The following is a 20,439-nucleotide window of genomic DNA, read 5'->3' on the forward strand; positions in this document are numbered from 1 at the left end:
CTTGCCCTCGGGAAAGTCCTCCTCACTGTTTGTGTTCCAGGTTTGGCAGTCGCTGGGTGTGGCCGGTCCTCCTTCCAAGGAGGTCCTCCTTGAACTTCTGCAGCGTGGGGCCCAGAAGGGTCCTCCTCCTGGTTTTCTTGAAGTAGAAGTCCTGTTTCCTGTTTAAGTACTAGCTGTCTGCGAGGCCCATCTCAAGCCTTCTCTCCATCCTACTAGTAATGTGCACTAACGAGACCTGCATTCCTGCTCGCCTCTCCATCGACTACCTTGCAGATGAGTCCTCACACCAACTTCGTATCTCTTAATCCTCCAGGGACTGTAGTCCTCTGCATGCACCTAAACCTTCTGCCTCGCCCTCCCTCAAGCAGCGCTCCATTTAGGAAGATTGACTATCGTCACTAGCTGGCTTGTGCTAGTCACTCAAATTCTCGTGATAGTCACTCTTCACCTCGTGACTGATGCTCTGTTGATCATCGTTCGCCTTCTGAGGATAGTCACTCTTCCTGCTGGGCCCGGTAAGTGTACACGCTTCTCTTTGTAATTACTGTCTCCACCAGCTCGCTGTTCCCCAGCATGCAGCCTTCCAGCGAGCCGTTCACCATATCACCCTCCTAGACAATTTCCTATCAGATGACGCTTTCCTACCCTGCGCTCTCTGGCGCACTACCCTTCGTGTTGCCTCTCGCCTGGACACTACTCACCATCTTGTCATTTTCCAGCGAGACGTTCTCCTGCTAACTGATGTGTCATTCACCTGCTTGTAGATCTACACCTCACCGCATGCCTGACAATCACTCGCCAACTGCCAAGACGTTTCTTGCCAACTAGTCACTCGCTGACTCATCACTCTCCTGCGCGTCCCTCGCCGACCCAAAACTCTTTCTGTCCATAACTTGCTAGCGCTTCGCTCGCCATCTCCTCGTTCCTGCGTGTTGCACGTCTTTGCCAGCCTGCGCGTCTTTGCCAGCCTGCGCGTCTTTGCCAGCCTGCGCGTCTTTGCCAGCCTGCGCGTCTTTGCCAGCCTGCGCGTCTTTGCCAGCCTGCGCGTCTTTGCCAGCCTGCGCGTCTTTGCCAGCCTGCGCGTCTTTGCCAGCCTGCGCGTCTTTGCCAGCCTGCGCGTCTTTGCCCGCCTGCGCGTCTTTGCCCGCCTGCGCGTCTTTGCCCGCCTGCGCGTCTTTGCCCGCCTGCGCGTCTTTGCCCGCCTGCGCGTCTTTGCCCGCCTGCGCGTCTTTGCCCGCCTGCGCGTGTGCGTCTTTTCCCTTGAGACCTGCCCTACCCTCTCTACCACGTAATCCACCTCTCGCGCATGAATCGCTCATGCCGCGTATGAAATAAGTTTCCATATTCGATCCTCGGTCTTTCACGTGCATTGTGCACTTCACGAGCTCCCACGGGTAAAGAGGGTCCAAAACTCCGCCAATCCAGCAGGGAAGCTACAGCAGCAGGGGAGCAGCCTTCACTTGATGTTAAGTTGCCAATAATAGGTGGAAGTCCCATTAATTTCCCCGAAGGGTTTAGGGAACACCGAACAAGTTCGCCGGTGTTCCTATTTCTCTAGATTGCTCCAGGAAGATCACCCAAGAGGATCTTCAGATGCCGAGGCAGATTGATGAAGGTAGGCAACCTTCTCCCCCTCGGTTTTAGGAACTGAGGCAGCGTTCCCTAAGGTGTACCTGTAGGCTGTTGGGAAACAACCATCTTGGTTTGACAACTTGGTCAAAGTAGTCAGGCAGGCAGGGTTGACTCAACACAGTGAGCACAAGGTCTGTGCCCTTATCACAGCCATCTAAGCAGAAGTCGATGGAGGCCTTTACATCGAGGTATCCCGTGGAGAAGTCGGGTTCCCTCTCCTGTTCTCTCTACGGAGCCTAGATCAGTCTATCATGGACTCTGTCCCCCCCCATGGTTCTCTTGCCCATCGAAAGACCACGTGGAGCTGCATGGGTGCCGTACGGGATGCAGCAGGCTCTCGCCTGGAATTTATACTGGTCCTGATGATACGAAAGAGGATGATGCTAAAACAATCCTCCCTATGCAGACCACCTTCATCTATGCTCGAGAAAGGACATGGATCTCCTAGGGAGATTTTGCTAGTCCCTAACTTAGGCCCTCGCCGATTGTAAGATGTGCCACCAGAACCACGCCCTCTCCCCAGACCACCTTTGAAGGAAGAGCAACCTCTGCAAGAGAGGTTCAGATCGGTGTGGAACGGCAGCCACCTTCCAGACCACCTTTAATACTGGAGGAATACCTGCTGTCTTGCAGAGAGTCTAGGATGCCAAGACTTCCTAAGAACAAAGCCTCGAGCAGATTTCCTGCTAGATCTTTTTCAGTAGCAGTAGTGTCGGGCAACATCCCTCTAGTTGACGACCTTGACCCACCCCAGGCTCTTTCGGGTGAGGGCTAGTAAGGGAATCATGATTTGGACTGATAAGGACCATCTCCCTGGGCTGCTAGCCCTAAGTTTCCTTTCTGAAGCTGAGAGAAAAGAGTACGCTTTCTGACCTACCCTGTATAAGGGCCTTAAATGGGTCGTCTTAACCCTGAGACGGCGTCTCGTGAAGGCCTTGCCCTGGTCTAAGGCTTTAACAGCAGCCAGAAAAGTGGTGGTATCCCATATCACTGGCTCTTCTAGCTCACTTTTGAGCATTCTTGTGCTCTAAACTACTCCTGCCTCCCTTCACCCAGCTGAGAAGATACTATGAGGTTACGGATGAGTTCCTTCAGGTTTGGCTATAGATCTATCTATAGAGGCCCTCTAGAGGCATCCTTATGAAGAGGCTTTCAGGGCTTTGGCCTATTTATCTGGGTCTGAGATCCTGAACCTAGAGAAGGTGGCAAAGTATGCCATGAAGGCTGCTTCAAGGCTGGATCTGTGGTTGGGGTCAGTGGGCCTCCTTGTGACACCTGAGTGTTGGTCCAAGGAGTCCACAAGGTCCATGGAGACCCCTCTCTTATCAGAAACTCAAACCTTGGAGTTCCTTTCGCGTCAGGTTGTCAGCCTGTGGGCAAATGTGATTCTCAAGAGGTGAGATGCTGTGATTGAAAGGTTCCACAGACGGGTTCCCAAGGCTGAGATTGCTAAACTCAGGAACTCGACCCTTGACGGTACAGCCCTCTTCAAGCCGGAAGAGATTGATAATGTGGCTGAGCAGTGAAGGAAGTCCACTAAGGACTCCTTCTCCACAGGGCCTTGACATCCAGGCCCATAGGAAGGCTCTACCACTTAACAGAAAAAAGCTGTAATCCACTAAACCTTCGACCAGTAGGATGGCAACGTTCTCGAAGAAAGTGTCAAGCAGTCCTTTCCTACCAAAGACCCGAAGGGTTCCAAACCCTCCAGAGGAGGGAAAGGTGGTAAGGGGAGTAGCAGAGGCTGCTCCCTCTGAGGGCCCCAATCTTCTCGCCTGCTCACTGGTGAGGGGGATCCCTGCAATGCTGCTGGCAAAGTGGCTGCAGCATAGGGCCGATCTGTGGATAGCCTCCGTGATGTGTTTGACTTCCTGTTCAATCTATCCCTCCACTGACTTGGGATCCAGTTCCATAGAGCTCTTACGTGAAGGGAGCCGCAAAAGAGCTGGCCCTCCGGGCATAACTCCTGACCATACTGGAGAAGGTCACTCTCCGAGTGGTCCTAGACAGTTCCCGAGGCTTCTTCAGTCAACTTTTGTGAAAAAAGCGTCTGGAGGCTGGAGACTAGTCGTCGATCTCTTGGCTCTGAACAAGTTTGTCCTTCTGACTTTGTTCAGGATAGAGACGGCAGACACGGTCATACAAGTAGTAAGGCCACAGGACTTCGTGTGCACACTGGATCTCAGATGCATACTTCAGATCCCAATCCACCAGTCTTCAAGGGAGTATCTCCAGAGACAATACCAAAGGTTCTGCGCTTCAGCCTTTCCACAGCACCCCAGGTATTTATGATAGTGTTTGCCCTAGTATCATCTGGGGCTCACAGAATTGGCATTTGTCCCATAAGGGATATAGATGACTGGCTGATTCTAGAATACTTGTTGGCTACCCATCTTCAGCACCGAGGCAGGCTACTAAAGTTTTGTCAGGATCTGGGGATCTGATAAATGTCATCCCTTCTTCCCTCAAAAACTGGTATACTTGGGCATGATCATAGACACCAGATTACTAAAGGTTTTTCCATCAGAAGTGCACTTCCTCCAATATCTTTCATATTTACTGCTGAATTATATGGCATACTAAACGCTATCGAGAAAATAGCATTAAAAGAGGAGGCAATTATATAGTAGTTCTTTTAACTGTAGAAGTGCACTTCCTCCAATATCTTTCATATTTACTGCTGAATTATATGGCATACTAACCGCTATTGAGAAAATGGCATTAAAAGAGGAGGCAATTTCATCATTTAGTGTTTCAAGAAGTGGACTTCAAGCTTTAGAAGGTTTTAATTCTAGTAACCCTTTAGTTTTAAAGATTTGAGTGGCTTTTAATTAGTGGCCTAAAAGTTATAACAGTTCGATTTTGCTGGGTTCCGGCACATGTAAGTGTCTGGAAATTAAGAGGCAGATTTACTGATAGTGTGCTGCAGCCGAGTTGCTACCAAGAAGGTATCCCATTCTTTGTAATGATTTTCTACCGGCAATTAAGAATTTTATTTATAGCAATTGGCAACAGCATTGGGATAGTTTAACCAAAAATAAGATGAGAGAAATTGCCACTGTTATATCCCCTTGGAGATATAATGGGATGCCCCGAAAATGGGCGACGACTATGTCGTCTCCTCATTGGTCACACTCAGATGACACGAGTTTCTGCTGTCTGGCCGGCCAACACAAACCATATTGCAATAACTGTTTAGTATCCATGACAGTGAGGCATTTATTGACTGAATGCCCCACTTATAGCACAGAAAGAAAGATATGTTTGAGGCTTGGGTTGAGGGTGGCAGGTTTATCCTTGCCAAGATCCTTGGACATGTCGTACAATGCTAGTGGCCTTTTTAGATTTGTATCAGCAGCTCTTCTTCAATGTTATTTAACTTTTATAACATAATTGCTTTTCTGGTTTTAATTTAATATTCATTTAATCTTTATTTATAATGAACGATATCGGCGTCGATGACCTTCAATGTCAGGATGCCAGAGAACTTCAAATCAATCGATCAATCCAAAGGCCAGAAAGGGACCAAGTCCTTCAGAGTTAAGAAGAGAGGAAAGGGAAGTGGCCGAGGTGTTCACTCCCACTAGGACTGGCATTTCTCTTCACCTAACACCTGTGGGAGGATGCCTGCAGTGCCTCGGGCAGAGGTGGCAGTTCCATGGGGCAGATCCCTGGATGGTTGAAGTGATCGTTCTAGTGTGTCGCATCCTGTTCATTCAATCTCCCTCCTGACTCGGGATCCAATGCATCCAAGCTTCTATGCGAAGGGATCCTCAAAGGTGCTGGCCCTCAGGGCCAAAGTTCAGACCATGCTGTAGAAGGGTGTTCTCCAAGAAGTCGCGGAAGGGTCCCCAGGCTTCTACTGTTAAATTTTTCCGGTGAAGACTGCAACTGAAGGCTGGAGACCGGTTATCGATCTCTCCCCTCAGAAAAAGTTTGTGCAACAGACTGTTCAAAATGGAGACAGCAGACACGGTCATTCAAGCGGTTCGACCAAGGGAATGTATATGCTTATTGGATCTAAAGAATGCATACTTCCAGATCCTCCATCAGTCTTCAAGGAAGTATCCAAGTTCAAGGTTCTATGGTTTGGTCTTGTGACAGCTCCTCGGGTATTTACCAGTGTTCACCCTAGTGTCATCTTGGGGTCACGGGAATGGCATTAGTCTCCTCGGATATCTGGATGACTGGCTAATCCTTGCAGACTCTTCGTCACCAGGACATGCTTCTTGGGTTTTGTCAGGATCTGGGGGGTCCTGATAAATGTCATCACTGCAACCTTCTCTAAGGCTGGTATACCTCGGTATGATAATACACCGTCCAACAGGAAGTCTTCCCATCGGACAAGAGTACACAGACTGAGAGAAGTAGCTTCACCCTTCCTCTGAAAAGAGAAAAGAAGTCCTTCCGGCCTCTTGTTGATAGTCTGCTAGGTCATCTAACCTCTTTCATTCGTCTGGATCCAAATGGCCGCCTCAGGATATGTTCCCTGCAATGGCAGCTAATGTCAGTGTGGAACCAACACTTGTATCCACCGGACACAAGTTCCAATAATTCAGGATCAGGTGTCTGACTTGTATTGGTGGATGGCAGACGAAAACCTTCTAAGGGGTCAGGATCTGCTCGTCCCTCCTCCGGATTTGATGCTCTTCTCAGATGCATCCAAAGAAGGGTCGGGGGCTCAATTGCTGCATCACAATTTCAGGCCTTTGGTCAGTTAGAAAGGTACCAGCACACAAATCTAGAGACGAGATCAGCATACCTAGCTCTTCATCAGTTCCAACAGTTGCTGGCAGGTCACTGTGGTGTTGATGAGCGACATCACAGTAGTGGCTTACATAAACAAACAAGGCGGTACCATTTTGCAGACTATGCCATCTTGCAGTAAAGATCCTCACATGGTCAGAACATCATTTGGTGTGTCTAGCAGCTAGTCATTCCCGGCAAGAGGAATGTGCGCTCGGACAATCTAGGAGAGGGGTTTGGATAGTAGGGTCCGAATGGTCTTTTGAATCGTCGAATAGCCAACAGAGTCCTCACTTTGTGGAGTTCCCAACTGTTCTCCAGTCCCGGACCCTCAGGCATATGGCAAGGGGCATTTCAACAATGGTGGGACAACTTCGTGTATGCCTTTCCCCCATTCTGTCTGATGAGAAGACTGCTCAACAAGACCAGAGCATCCGAAGATCTAATGATGACCCTTGTAGCTCCGCTATGGTATCACGTAGAGTGGTTTTTGGACCACCTGCAACATCTAGTAGATCTACCAAGAGAACTCCCTCCACGACCAGATCTACTCGACCACACGCGAACATCATTCATACATCTTTCGCAGAATAGTGCAGTTGCTTCAACTTTATGCGTGGAGACTATCCAGTGTCTCCTCTCCCAGAAGGGCTTTACACGACAAGTTGCGGAAGAATATTTGGCTGCTTGCACAAGTCCTCGGCCCTTGTCTACCAGGCAAAAAGGAGTCTTCTGTGGTTGGTGTCGTGAAAGGAATCTCTCTCCCCTTGATGCCACTATACAAGTAATTGTGGATTTCCTTGTATACCTTCGGGAGGAAAAGCTGCTTTCATTATCAGCAGTGAAAGGCTATCGCTTGGCCTTGAGCCTCGCCTTTATGCTGAAAGGAGTTGAAATTTTCTTTTTGTTGGAGCTTTCTTTACTCGTACAGTGTTATGCAATCTCTCGCCTTCAGAGATTAGGCCTCCTTCTTGGATCGTTTGCGTCTCAAGATCCTTAAAAGAACCTTCCTACGTACCATTATGCCATGCAACTGACCGAAACCTCACTTTGAAGACTACGTTCCTGCCCGCTTTAGCCTCGGCAAAGAGAGTTTGTGAACTTTATGGCCTCTCGTATGACATTGGCCATTTAAGGGGATGGGTGGAAGTGACACTCTGCTTCATCCTCAAGTTCATTGCTAAGACTCAAAATCCGGGGGTACTGGACCATAGATTCGATCCCTTTCAGATCAAGTGTCTGATTTGTAGCCAGTGACCCAGATCAGCTGCTACTTTGCCCAGTGAGGAGTTTGAAATACTATCTTGAATATACTGCAGCAACATGGCCCCAACTAACTCCTCTTTTTGTTAGCTCAGGGAAAATAAAGTGGGGGATCCCTAAAAACAGTCTCCTGGATTTGCCAGGTGATTGAAAGAGCCTTGGCTCCTGATCCTCCTCCGGCTCAACGACCCAAGAGCCCATGATGTCAGGGGAATTAGTGCATCCTTGACATTTAAACGCAACTTATACATGTTGCAAGTACTGTAAGCGGGCGTGTGGAGGAGACAAACAACTATCACAGGCCATTACTTGAGACGTGACCCACAGGAGACTACATACTTTAACTATCAGTCCTGTGGTGGCTGCTCAACAAGTGGTTTAAGAATACTAAAGGCTCCTTAATGGACAAGTAGCAGTTGGTTGAGGGCATTAGTTAACTGGGTTAAGACTATGATGAATAAGTGTCTGGCTTTTTTCTTCATCTTCCCCTCCCTTGGGGTACGGCACTACGGGTTCCTCTGCAAGCTGGCTTCAACCTTTGCTGGTAATTATCATTAACCTTGTGTAGACTAGTATGTCATAAATTTATATACTGCCCACGTCCCCATTGCTTTCTGCAAGGTAAGCAATTCGAAACATTGTTTTTCGTATATATAAACTCAATGTTTATACAAGACTACAAACTCCCGTAACACTGAATTGTTCGGGGTGCTATCATACACACTTTGTATATTTTAGTGAGGTGTTGGTTTTCCCTAGACCATCGTCATTTACTGTACTAGGTAAAACTGGGTTTAATGACCATACCAGATCTAGGACTTCCACCCACCTGAGAGTGAGTCATCCAAATAAATCACTGGAGGTTTGTAAGTTTGGGAACAAATGACAAATTCTAATAAAATTTGTATATTTTCCTAACTAATACAAACCTAGTTACTTATATAAATTGGCCCGCCATCACCTGTACCCAAGAAGTCCTGCCTGCGATCAAAAGTGATGTAGCTCACAGCTATGAGAGTATATATAGAGGTGGCTGGGTCACCCCTAGCCTACCTGCTCAAGCACTTAGGAAGGGTTGCCAGCTTGCACTTTCAAGTCTAATGGCTACCTTCCAGCTTTGCCGAAAGATAATCCAAATAGATAACTCAAGTTTGTATTAGCAAAGAAAAAATACAAATTATTTCTGAACGTCATTCTTCTTACTGTCTTTTTCAAATGAAGTTGTGCCTGTAAGTGGCTTCAAAGTTCCCAAAGATATCCTGAAACTACCATAGGGTCTCTCCTAACAGAAAGACTAGTTGGATTGCCTGTTCTAACACTAATTTTCTTACCATTTTTTTGTTTACTAGAATGACTGTTAGTGTCGATTAAGGGGTAACATTTTTTTTTTTTTGTTAGTCATTCCCACGCAAATTTATATTGTTACATGTTGAATGTAGAAACCAAAGAAAATGAATGTACTTTCCAATCATATACTGTTTGTTTTATTATTATACAGTATTGTTAGTTTTAGATGTTTGAAGACACAAGTCTTCAAAAATGGCGATTTATAGTTGTCTCAGCCTGGCAACATTTTTGCGCACAATTACCAAGTTTAAAGGTTTAAGAGCCGTTAATGAATGGGAGAAGCAAGGGACAGTGACATTGCTCTATCAAGCAGGACAATGCCCTAGAGACTGACCATATATACAAATGATTAACACCCAGGCCCCCTATCCACCCAAGCTAGGACCAAGGAGAGCCAGGCAGTGGCTTACGATGACTCAGCAGACAGACCTATAGGCTCCCCCAAACCTCCCATCCTTAGCTCACAAGGTGGTGAGATTGCAACAACGAAAGGAACTAACTAGTTCGAACACCAGTCTGGCCCTTGCCATGCAAGGACACTTTCATGAGGCCGTCATCTCACTAGTAAAGTGTGTTCCTGGCCATTTCATAGGGTATAGTTATGGTCTGATTGGTAAAGTCTGTCTGGTGATGGCCAGACAGTGGTTAGTCCTGCTCACTCATTAGTTCCTTTAGTGTTTGCAACCTTACCATCCATGTGAGCTAAGGATGGGAGGGTTTGGCCTTCTCTGGTCCTAGCTTGGGTGGAGAGGGGGCTTGGGCACAGATCATATGATGTATGGTCAGTCTCAAGGGCATGGTCCTGCTTGGTAAATGGAATGCAATGTCATTGTTCCTTGCTTCTACCATTTATGAGTGGCCTTCAAACCTTCAAACATTCCCTATAATGAAAAATTGCCCCAAGAAAAGTAAATCTAATACTGCAAGATCCAACCCTATTTTCAAGAGATACAGCCTGTTGGCTTCTTGAAGTTTTTTATAAGGATTATTTAATTTTGGATTCCTTGAAAGAATTTCTGGGCATTTTGGTTCTGTGGTAGCTAGAGATGTAAGTTTTAATGTGCAGGTAGGTTAATGTATACAGTATTATCATCCATAGAATATTTCAAGGTCATGGGTAATACGTTATTTTTCTGAAAGGAATTATCAGCTTTTTAAATTACTTTGTATAATTGTTTTAGCTTTTTCAAGTTATATGCAACTACTGTATTAAAGTTTTTAGGGAAAGGATTCTGTAGTAATTTTAGGTAATGTACTCAGGATGGGCTATGCATATCCTGAATATTATCTTTAACTATCCCACCACTCTCATTGAGAAGAGCAATATAAATGCCAGGTGAAGCTTGTGGGGATGAACAGAATATTGATGATAGATTTACTAATATACTGTACAACTCGTGTGCATAGGCTATACATGCACACTTATTCCTCCTGGACTAGCAAGTCAATGACAATGTTGAATTAGTTTAGACATTGAAACCGAAAAATAAAGGGATTTAATCTACCCCCATGGCAGAGTTCCCATACTCCATCATAGGATCTCAATACTAAAAAGTGGTAGGTCAATTACAAGGTATGGAAAAAGGAAAATTTTTAGTTTTAGGTGGTCGCTGACATTTAACCAGCTAAAAGAACAAAGCCAGGCGAGTACAGAAATAGTACCAGTAATTTCATTGAATTTTTTTTTTTCCTGCAGATCGTATGAAGAACCCAGCAAATCTTCCACCAGAAAGCAAAGGACCTCGCAGATCGTGTAAAGGGTCAGAATGCCGGCATTCATTAGGAACATGTTTAGCATTGAATAGGGTGTGTGATGGGAAGGTAAGTTTAGTGACAGTTTTCACTGCCTTAGCATTACTTTTTGTACATGTAACATAAATATTGTGGATACTGAAGGTGTATGCAAGACCAAATTGTGCATTTAGAGATTAAATTTTGATTTGTCATTCTTATGAAATACATAATGTAGCTGTTAAATCAAAAGCTCAGAAACTTCATATATACTAAAAGAATTAAATTATCTTTTCTATTATTAAAAAAAAACTCAGTTTATTCTGATCTCTGCAATGGCTCCCATTGCAGATCATCTGCCATCTGATTTAGTAGTTTGCAAGGGTTGCAAAGTGGGAGTAGTGGACCAAGGTTTAGTGATGTGCAAATGAAGAATAATCTTGGAATGAATGCTAATTGGATGTGCAGATGTATTGTAGACAACTATTTTTTTCTCTTATATTTTTTTTCTATATTGAATATTGCATATTCATTATACAGTCATACAGTTATGCCCCCTGTGGCCGCGGGGGCATAAAACAATTAGAATAGCGCCAACGTTATCCCTGCGTGTCGTAAGAGGCGACTAAAAGGGACGGGACGAGGGGGCTGGGAACCCCCTCTCCTGAATTGAAATTCCTGTGAGACATCATCAAAGAGATGGAGCTGGGGGGAGAGTGACTGCTCCCTGCACTCTAGTTTTGGGGTGTTTGAATGTGCGTGGATGTAGTATGATAGAGAGTAAAAGATGTGATATTGGAAGTATGTTTAGAAGTAGAAGGATGGATGTATTGGCCTTGTGTGAGACAAAGATGAAAGGAAAGGGTGAAGTGATGTTTGGTGAAATGTCTGGTAGAGTGTCTGGGATTGAAAGGGGAAGAGCAAGAGAGGGTGTGGCTTTATTGCTGAGTGAATGGATGACAGGTAAAGTAGTGGAATGGAAGGAGATATCATCTAGGTTAATGTGGGTAAGGGTTAGGTTGGGTAGGGAATGTTGGGCGTTTGTCAGTGCGTATGGGCCAGGTAGTGAGAAAAGTGAAGAAGAGCGGAATGAGTTCTGGAGTGAATTAACTAGGTGTGTAGAAGGACTGGGTAGAAGGAATTATGTAGTTGTTATGGGTGACTTAAATGCTAGAGTGGGCGCTGGAGAGGTAGAAGGTGTCATTGGGAAGTATGGCGTACCAGGTGAAAATGAGAGTGGTGAGAGACTGGTAGATATGTGTTTTGAACAAGAGGTGGTAATAAGTGCTAGCTTTTTTAAAAAGAAAGATAAAAATAAGTATACATGGGTAAGAGTGGCAAATGGAATAGTAGTAGAAAGGGCATTAATGGATTATGTGTTGATAACTAAAAGAATGTTTGGAAGATTGAAAGACGTGCACGTGTTTAGGGGTATGGCTAACGGTATGTCTGATCATTTTTTGGTGGAAGGAAAATTAGTTGTAGCAAAAGAGTGGGGGAATAGAGTGGGTGGATGTTAAAGGGAGCTAGTGAGGGTTGAAGAGCTAATAAAACCGGGGGTAAAAAGTAAATATCAGGAAAGGTTGAAAATGGCATATGACGAGGTGAGAGTAAGAGAAACTGGTAATTTAGAGGAGGAGTGGAAGTTAGCAAAAGAAAATTTTGTTGGGATTCCAAGTGATGTATGTGGCAAGAAGGTTGTTGGAGGCAGCATGAGGAAGGGCAGTGAATGGTGGAATGAAGGAGTGAAGGTAAAAGTGGAAGAGAAAAAGAGGGCTTTTGAAGAATGGCTGCAGAGTAATAGTATAGAGAAGTATGAAAAATATAGAGAGAAAAAGGTGGAAGTAAAGCGCAAGGTACGTGAGGCAAAGAGGGCAGCTGACCTGAGGTGGGGTCAGGGACTGGGTCAGTCATATGAAGAGAATAAGTAGTAGTTTTGGAAAGAAGTGAAGAGAGTAAGGAAGGCCGGCGCAAGAATTGAAGAGACAGTGAAAGATGGAAATGGAAGGTTGTTAAAAGGAGAGGAGGCAAGGAAAGGGTGGGCGGAATATTTTGAAAGTTTGCTGAATGTTGAGGATGATAGGGAGGCAGATATAATTGCTGTTCCAGGTGTTGAGGTGCCAGTGATGGGAGATGAAAATGAGAGAGAGATTACAATAGAGGAAGTGATGAGAGCACTAGATGAAACGAGAGTAGGAAAAGCATCTGGTATGGATGGTGTGAAAGCTGAGATGTTGAAGGAAGGGGGTGTGACTGTACTTGAATGGTTAGTGAGATTGTTTAATGTGTGTTTTGTGTTGTCAATGGTACCAGTAGATTGGGTCTGTGCATGTATTGTACCACTATATAAGGGTAAGGGAGATCTGCATGAGTGTTGTAATTCAAGAGGTATTAGTTTGTTGAGTGTAGTTGGAAAAGTGTATGGTAGAGTACTGATTAATAGGATTAAGGATAAAACAGAGAATGCAATCTTGGAAGTACAGGGTGGTTTTAGAAGAGGTAGGGGTTGTATGAATCAGATTTTTACAGTTAGGCAGATATGTGAGAAATATTTAGCAAAAGGTAAGGAGGTGTATGTTGCGTTTATGGATCTGGAGGAAGCATATGATAGTTAATAGGGAAGCAATGTGGAATGTGATGAGGTTATATGGAGTTGGTGGAAGGTTGTTGCAAGCAGTGAAAAGTTTCTACAAAGGTAGTAAAGCATGTGTTAGAATAGGAAATGAAGTGAGCGATTGGTTTCCGGTGAGAGTGGGGCTGAGACAGGGATGTATGATGTCGCCGTGGTTGTTTAACTTGTATGTTGGAGTGGTGAGAGAGGTGAATGCTCGAGTGCTTGGACGAGGATTAAAACTGGTAGGCGAGAATGATCATGAATGGGAGGTAAATCAGTTGTTGTTTGCGGATGATACTGTACTGGTAGCAGACACAGAAGAGAAGCTTGACCGACTAGTGACAGAATTTGGAAGGGTGTGTGAGAGAAGGAAGTTGAGAGTTAATGTGGGTAAGAGTAAGGTTATGAGATGTACGAGAAGGAAAGGTGGTGCAAGGTTGAATGTCATGTTGAATGGAGAGTTACTTGAGGAGGTGGATCAGTTTAAGTACTTGGGGTCTGTTGTTGCAGCAAATGGTGGAGTGGAAGCAGATGTACGTCAGAGAGTGAATGAAGGTTGCAAAGTGTTGGGGGCAGTTAAGGGAGTAGTAAAAAATAGAGGGTTGGGCATGAATGTAAAGAGAGTTCTATATGAGAAAGTGATTGTACCAACTGTGATGTATGGATCGGAGTTGTGGGGAATGAAAGTGATGGAGAGACAGAAATTGAATGTGTTTGAGATGAAGTGTCTAAGAAGTATGGCTGGTGTATCTCGAGTAGATATGGTTAGGAACGAAGTGGTGAGGGTGAGAACGGGTGTAAGAAATGAGTTAGCGGCTAGAGTGGATATGAATGTGTTAAGGTGATTTGGCCATGTTGAGAGAATGGAAAATGGCTGTCTGCTAAAGAAGGTGATGAATGCAAGAGTTGATGGGAGAAGTACAAGAGGAAGGCCAAGGTTTGGGTGGATGGATGGTGTGAAGAAAGCTCTGGGTGATAGGAGGATAGATGTGAGAGAGGCAAGAGAGCGTGCTAGAAATAGGAATGAATGGCGAGCGATTGTGACGCAGTTCCGGTAGGCCCTGCTGCTTCCTCCGGTGCCTTAGATGACCGCGGAGGTAGCAGCAGTAGGGGACTCAGCAGTATGAAGCTTCATCTGTGGTGGAAATGTGGGAGGTTGGGCTGTGGCACCCTAGCAGTACCAGCTGAACTCGGCTGAGTCCCTGGTTAGGCTGGAGGAACGTAGAGAGTAGAGGTCCCCTTTTTTTGTTTTGTTTCATGTTGATGTCGGCTACCCCCCAAAATTGGGGGAAGTGCCTTTGATATATGTATGTATGTACCTCTTGACACGAAAGAATTTGCTTACAAAATTTTCACTGCGAAACGAGATGCGAAGAATTTTAAGACTTGCGGCACGAAAAATGTTTCGGACAACGAACGGAAGTATTTTACGGGAGCCCGACCATGTCAGAGACTGATTTTAAAATTCTCTCGCCGCCAGCCTGTAAACTCTCCATCATTCTGCGCTCCTATTGAATATCTCCCTACGCAGATGCTAGTTACCACCATATGATCCGGCTATATTAGTTAGCATCTACTGTACTGTATCCCATCATGCATCTACGCATTGGCGTTCCCATTTCTTTTAATTTCGGCAGCGGTATCGTACGCATTGACTTATTGTTTGTGATTTCGCTTTCATAACTACTGTTCTGCATTGTACTGTATCGTGTGTTCGTGACTACCATACTGCATTGTACTGAATCGTGCGTTCGTGACTACTGTACCTGCATTGTACTGTATCGTGTGTTCGTGACTACTGTACTGTATTGTACTGTATCGTGTGTGTTATTACGTTACGTTATTAGCCATGGATCCCATGAAAGTTTCTCATGTCCAGGGAAAAGAGGATGATGCTTTCTATGGTGACAGAGATAGAATAATCAAGAAATACGAGGCTGGCATGTGGTTTATGAGATGGAGAGACTGCTTCTTGTCTGGATAAAGGACAATGAAATGGCTGAAGACACTATCATCGAAGTGGTAATCATCCAGAACGCTAGCGCCATTTTTGGTGATCTCGTGCGTGCTCAGGCCGAAGCTGACGAAGGAGGAGCAGCATCAAAGCAGGCCCCCCAGCGTTTAAGGCTTCTCGTGGGTGGTTTGAAAAAGACGCTTTTACGTTCATTCAGGGGTGTCATGAGGAGGCTGCAAGCTTGGACACGAAAGAGGCCTAAGTGTTTAAGAAGTTGGTAGAGTTGATTCTCCAGGAAGGCTAGTCTCCAGCCAGTCTTCAACTGCGACGAAACTGAACTCTTTTGGAATAAAATGCCTTGTCGAGAGTACAGCACGGCATAAGAAAAGAGGCTATCCGGGCATAAGCCTATGAAGGACAGGCTTACCCTTGCACTCTGTGCAAACGCCAATGGGGATTGTAAGGTGAAACCCTGCTGGTGTATCACTCTGATACTTCTCGAGCCTTCAGGGCCCACAAAGTCATTAAGGTGAATCTTAGGTGTTGTGGAGGGTTAATGCAAAAGCCTGGGTAACAAGACACTTGTTCACCGAGTGGTAAATATTTGTTTCGGCCCGACTGTGAAAAAGTATTTGGAAGAGAAGTGCCTCCCTCTGAAGTGCCTGCTGGTGTTGGACAATGCCCCTGCTCACCCTGCCCTCGAGGAAGATATCCTAGCACAGTATGCCTTCATCAAAGTTCTCTTTTCTTCCTTCTAATACCATCCCTCTCCTCCAGCCCATGGACCAACAAGTGATTTTATACTAAGAAGTTTTATATGAAATATCTCTTCAAGAGATGTTTCGAAATCAGTGAGCACTAACCTCACCCTTCCTCAATTTTGGAAGGAGCATTTTGATATTGTGATGCGCCTCAAAATCATGGATCAAGCTTGGCAGGAGGTTTTGAGGTGAACCTTGAACTCTGCGTGGAAAAAACTGTGGCCTGATGCCGTCTCCGCACAAGATTCCGAGGGCTTCCACGAAGGCCAAGCTGAAGACTAAGTTGAAAACGTTGACGATCCTGAACCTGTTGCTCAATCTGAGGTTGCCGAGATTGTTATACTCGGGACAAACATGGGTCTGGAAGTTGATGAGGCAGACAAAGGTAAGCTTATCGAGGAGCACCAAGCCGATCTTATGACGGAAAACCTGAAGGAGTTGAAGGCCATACAACTGGACATCATTCAGGAAGAGAGTTGTAATGGCGAGGGGTAGGAGGATGACCCACAAACAATGGCAGAAAATAAGGAAAGTCTAGATGGCTACTATAAAAAGATGGCTCTTGTAGCAAAGACACACGGAAAAAATTATTAAGTCGTACCCTAGAATACTATAATGCCGTCATTTCAGGAAGATTTGAAGAAGGCAGAAATAAGCTTCTTTGTACAATTTTTTTTTTTTAAAAGAGGCCTTTGGTAGAAGCAAGACAAGCGCAAGATATAAAAAGAAAGAAAAGTGGCAGTGATGAAGAAAATACATAGTGTAATTAAATTTAGAAAATAAAAAACATGAAGAAAAAAAAAATGCTCAGAAAAGACCAAAAAAAAAAAAAAAATCATGAAGTTAATATTTCCTGCCATTTGTTAATGTGTTTCCTAAAATTAAGTGTCAATGTTTTCTGTCATTTATTAACCTGTTTTGTAAAAGTTTTTTTTTTTCTGCCACTTGTTGACGTTTTCTGCCGTTTGTCATTCTCCTTTACTGCCCCACCACTTCGGTCTAGGATACTGCCTCACTCCAAAGGTAAGGTTCCACATTTTTCTTACTGTATTTTTACTGTATGCTCTAAACATAAATTTCTTTTACAGGTTCTCTTCTCTTTTTTCTCCTTCTCTTCTTTTTTTCTCCTTTTTTCTCCTTCCTTTTTTTTCCTTTCTTTCCTTCTCTTCCTTTTTTTCCTTTTCTCTTCTTTTTTTTCCTTTTCTCTTCTTTTTTTCTCCTTTTTTTCTCCTTTTTTTTCTCTTTGTCTTCTGGAAGATGCAAAATACACCGGAAGATGCATTAGCAACTCTCTGGTGGATATACGAGGTGCCTCACACTGAGGGACCTGGGGGAACCCAAACATAAAATAAGGCACTAAGTTAAGGTTTTCTCTTTTTCCCATCTTTTTTTTCCTCCTCTCCTCTTCTCTTCTCTTTTTTTCCTCCTCCTCTTCTATTTTTTTTCCTCCTCCCCTTCTATTCTTTTTTTTTCCTCTTTTATTCTTTTTTTTTCCTCCTTCTATTCTTTTTTTTTTCCTCCTTCTATTCTTTTTTTCCTCCTTCTATTCTTTTTTTCCTCCTTCTATTCTTTTTTTCCTCCTTCTTCTTTTTTTTCCTCCTATTTTTTTTCCTCCTTCTATTCTTTTTTTTCCCTCCTCTTCTATTCTTTTCTTTCCTCCTCTTCTATTCTTTTCTTTCCTCCTCTTCTATTCTTTTTTTTTCCTCCTCTTCTATTCTTTTTTTTCCTCCTCCTCTTCTATTCTTTTCTTTCCTCCTCTTCTATTCTTTTTTTTTCCTCCTCCTCTTCTATTCTTTTTTTTTCCTCCTCCTCTTCTATTCTTTTTTTTTCCTCCTCCTCTTCTATTCTTTTTTTTTCCTCCTCCTCTTCTATTCTTTTTTTTTCCTCCTCCTCTTCTATTCTTTTTTTTTCCTCCTCCTCTTCTATTCTTTTTTTTCCTCCTCCTCTTCTATTCTTTTTTTTTCCTCCTCCTCTTCTATTCTTTTTTTTCCTCCTCCTCTTCTATTCTTTTTTTTTCCTCCTCCTCTTCTATTCTTTTTTTTCCTCCTCCTCTTCTATTCTTTTTTTTCCTCCTCCTCTTCTATTCTTTTTTTTCCTCCTCCTCTTCTATTCTTTTTTTTCCTCCTCCTCTTCTATTCTTTTTTTTTCCTCCTCCTCTTCTATTCTTTTTTTTTCCTCTTCTATTCTTTTTTTTTTCCTCCTCCTCTTCTATTCTTTTTTTTTTTTCCTCCTCCTCTTCTATTCTTTTTTTTTTCCTCCTCCTCTTCTATTCTTTTTTTTTTTTCCTCCTCCTCTTCTATTCTTTTTTTTTCCTCCTCCTCTTCTATTCTTTTTTTTTCCTCCTCCTCTTCTATTCTTTTTTTTTCCTCCTCCTCTTCTATTCTTTTTTTTTCCTCCTCCTCTTCTATTCTTTTTTTCCTCCTCCTCTTCTATTCTTTTTTTCCTCCTCTCTTCTTCTCTTCTCTTCTTTTTTTCTCCTCTCTTCTTCTCTCTTTTTTTTTTCTCTCCTCTCCTCTCTTCTCTTTTTTTTTCTCTCCTCTCCTCTCCTTTTCTCTATTTTTCTCTCCTCTCCTCTTCCCCCCCTCTCGTCTCTTCCCCCCCTCTCCTCTTCCCCCCCTTCTCTTCCCCCCCTTCTCTTCCCTCCCCTTCTCTCGTCTTCTCTTCCCCCCCCTCTCCTCTGGGAGTATAACCACTTTTGACACTAAGCACATGGAGATACCCGAGTTACCTCGGCATGAAGCGAAAGTCCACATGCTGCGTACTCTGGAAAATGCAAATACTCCTGAAAAGAAAGTTAGTTAGGCCAGTTATGGGGACCTTCTGCCATGTCTGCCTTTTCTTTTTTAATGATCCAAAATGCTCTATTTCTATGTTTCAGACATATAATACCTTCATCATATAAAAATATTAAGTCATTTGATCAAATACTTTGAATTATTAGCATAAATCATGATTTAAAATAAAAAATTATCTACATTTTCCTCCACTAATTTGTCACCAATTGTATTGAAACTTATACCACAAAAACTACTTCACAAACCGATCAATTGTGTGAGATGGAATTTTGATTTTCCTTTTTTTTTATGAATTTTGATTTTATTTCCTCGTCTGGACGCAAAATAATCGGGAAAGAGAAAGTTAAAAGAAAATCAAAATTCTGTCCCACAAAATTTTGGGATTTTTATTCCTCTTTTCAATATCTCTCTCTGAAATCAAACATTAAATGAGAAAAATGTATTTAAGTGTGAATAAGTATGTATTTGAGTTATGAGCTCCCACAGATTTGCAACAAATTTTTGCGTTTCTTAAGGAAATAAAGATAACGTTATAACTTTTGTTTATTCATACATTAACACACCCTAAACGAGGTATTTAAACCCTAAATATACTATTAAGTTTGGCGTAAGGATGTCATGAGTTGCCAGTGATCTCATTGTTGCTAGTGATCTCTCATTGTTGCTAGTGTTTTAGTTAGCATGTTTCAGCTTTGTACTCACATTCATGTTTCCCTCTCTTTTTGGTTCATTTTCTTGTTCTCTGTATACTTTTTGCTCTTTCTATGACCTTGGGTAACATTGGCCTTGCCATAAAGTTCTTGAGGACGTTATGAAAACACAATGTACATACGAACTGCAAGTGAACAAATACATGCATTATAACTTCTATACGTTTTTGGAACCTCCGGCTGCTGTTCTCTTAGCTCGTAGTTTTCATTCACCTACCCTCTACCAATGCCTTCCATTTCTGCCAGACGTACAAGATTTTGAAATGTAAGTGAAAAAATCTCTATATATTTGCAAAAATACACATAGACGATTCTCTCAAACTCTGTTATGCAGATGATGCAGTAAGGATGACGTCATCATTTAAAGATCGCTATATCTTCATTATTTGTAAAAATAATTGGCTGAAACTTCTGGAGAGCATGTACGATATGTTTTGTGCATACATAAAAGCAATAAAACTATTTTCAATTTCTGAAAGTTTGTATGTCAAAACACCATGGCGGACGGTCCCCTTAAACATAAAACAGAGGAGTGACACACCACCACACAGTGACAACAATCAAAAGTGGTTGAATATGAGATTGTGGGCTGAGCTGGAGCCTCTCCCACTATCCCCTCGCTATCTGGGGCATTGACTGCCACTTCGCTTGGGTGTGAACACCCAGCTATGCTGAGTTTTTCTTTGTAAAGCAGGGTTGCCAGGTTGGCCTTTTTCGGGCCAAAAAACTCCAAAATTTTGTCTTCGTGCTAGATACCTAAATTTGGCATTTTTGAAATTGGTTAGCCCTAAATGCTATATTTTCGGCTTTTTTCTACTACTAGGTTGGCCTTTTAAAGCTGCAGTTGATTAGACGTTGGCCTTTTCTCATTTGGAAAACCTGGCAA

The 20,439-nt window shown here is 43.5% G+C and overlaps 1 protein-coding gene across 1 annotated transcript in view; it reads left to right on the top strand.

Annotated features, from left to right (window-relative positions):
- ndl (serine protease nudel) overlaps positions 1-20,439 on the top strand; it is a 277,009-nt gene that overhangs the window by 59,135 nt on the left and 197,435 nt on the right. Inside the window, exon 11 of the mRNA XM_068376910.1 lies at positions 10,685-10,809. Coding sequence (XP_068233011.1) covers positions 10,685-10,809 — 125 coding nt within the window. The remainder of the gene's footprint in view (positions 1-10,684; positions 10,810-20,439) is intronic.

This window comes from Palaemon carinicauda, chromosome 7 (assembly GCF_036898095.1).
Source record: "Palaemon carinicauda isolate YSFRI2023 chromosome 7, ASM3689809v2, whole genome shotgun sequence".
Taxonomy (NCBI): Eukaryota; Metazoa; Arthropoda; class Malacostraca; order Decapoda; family Palaemonidae; genus Palaemon; species Palaemon carinicauda.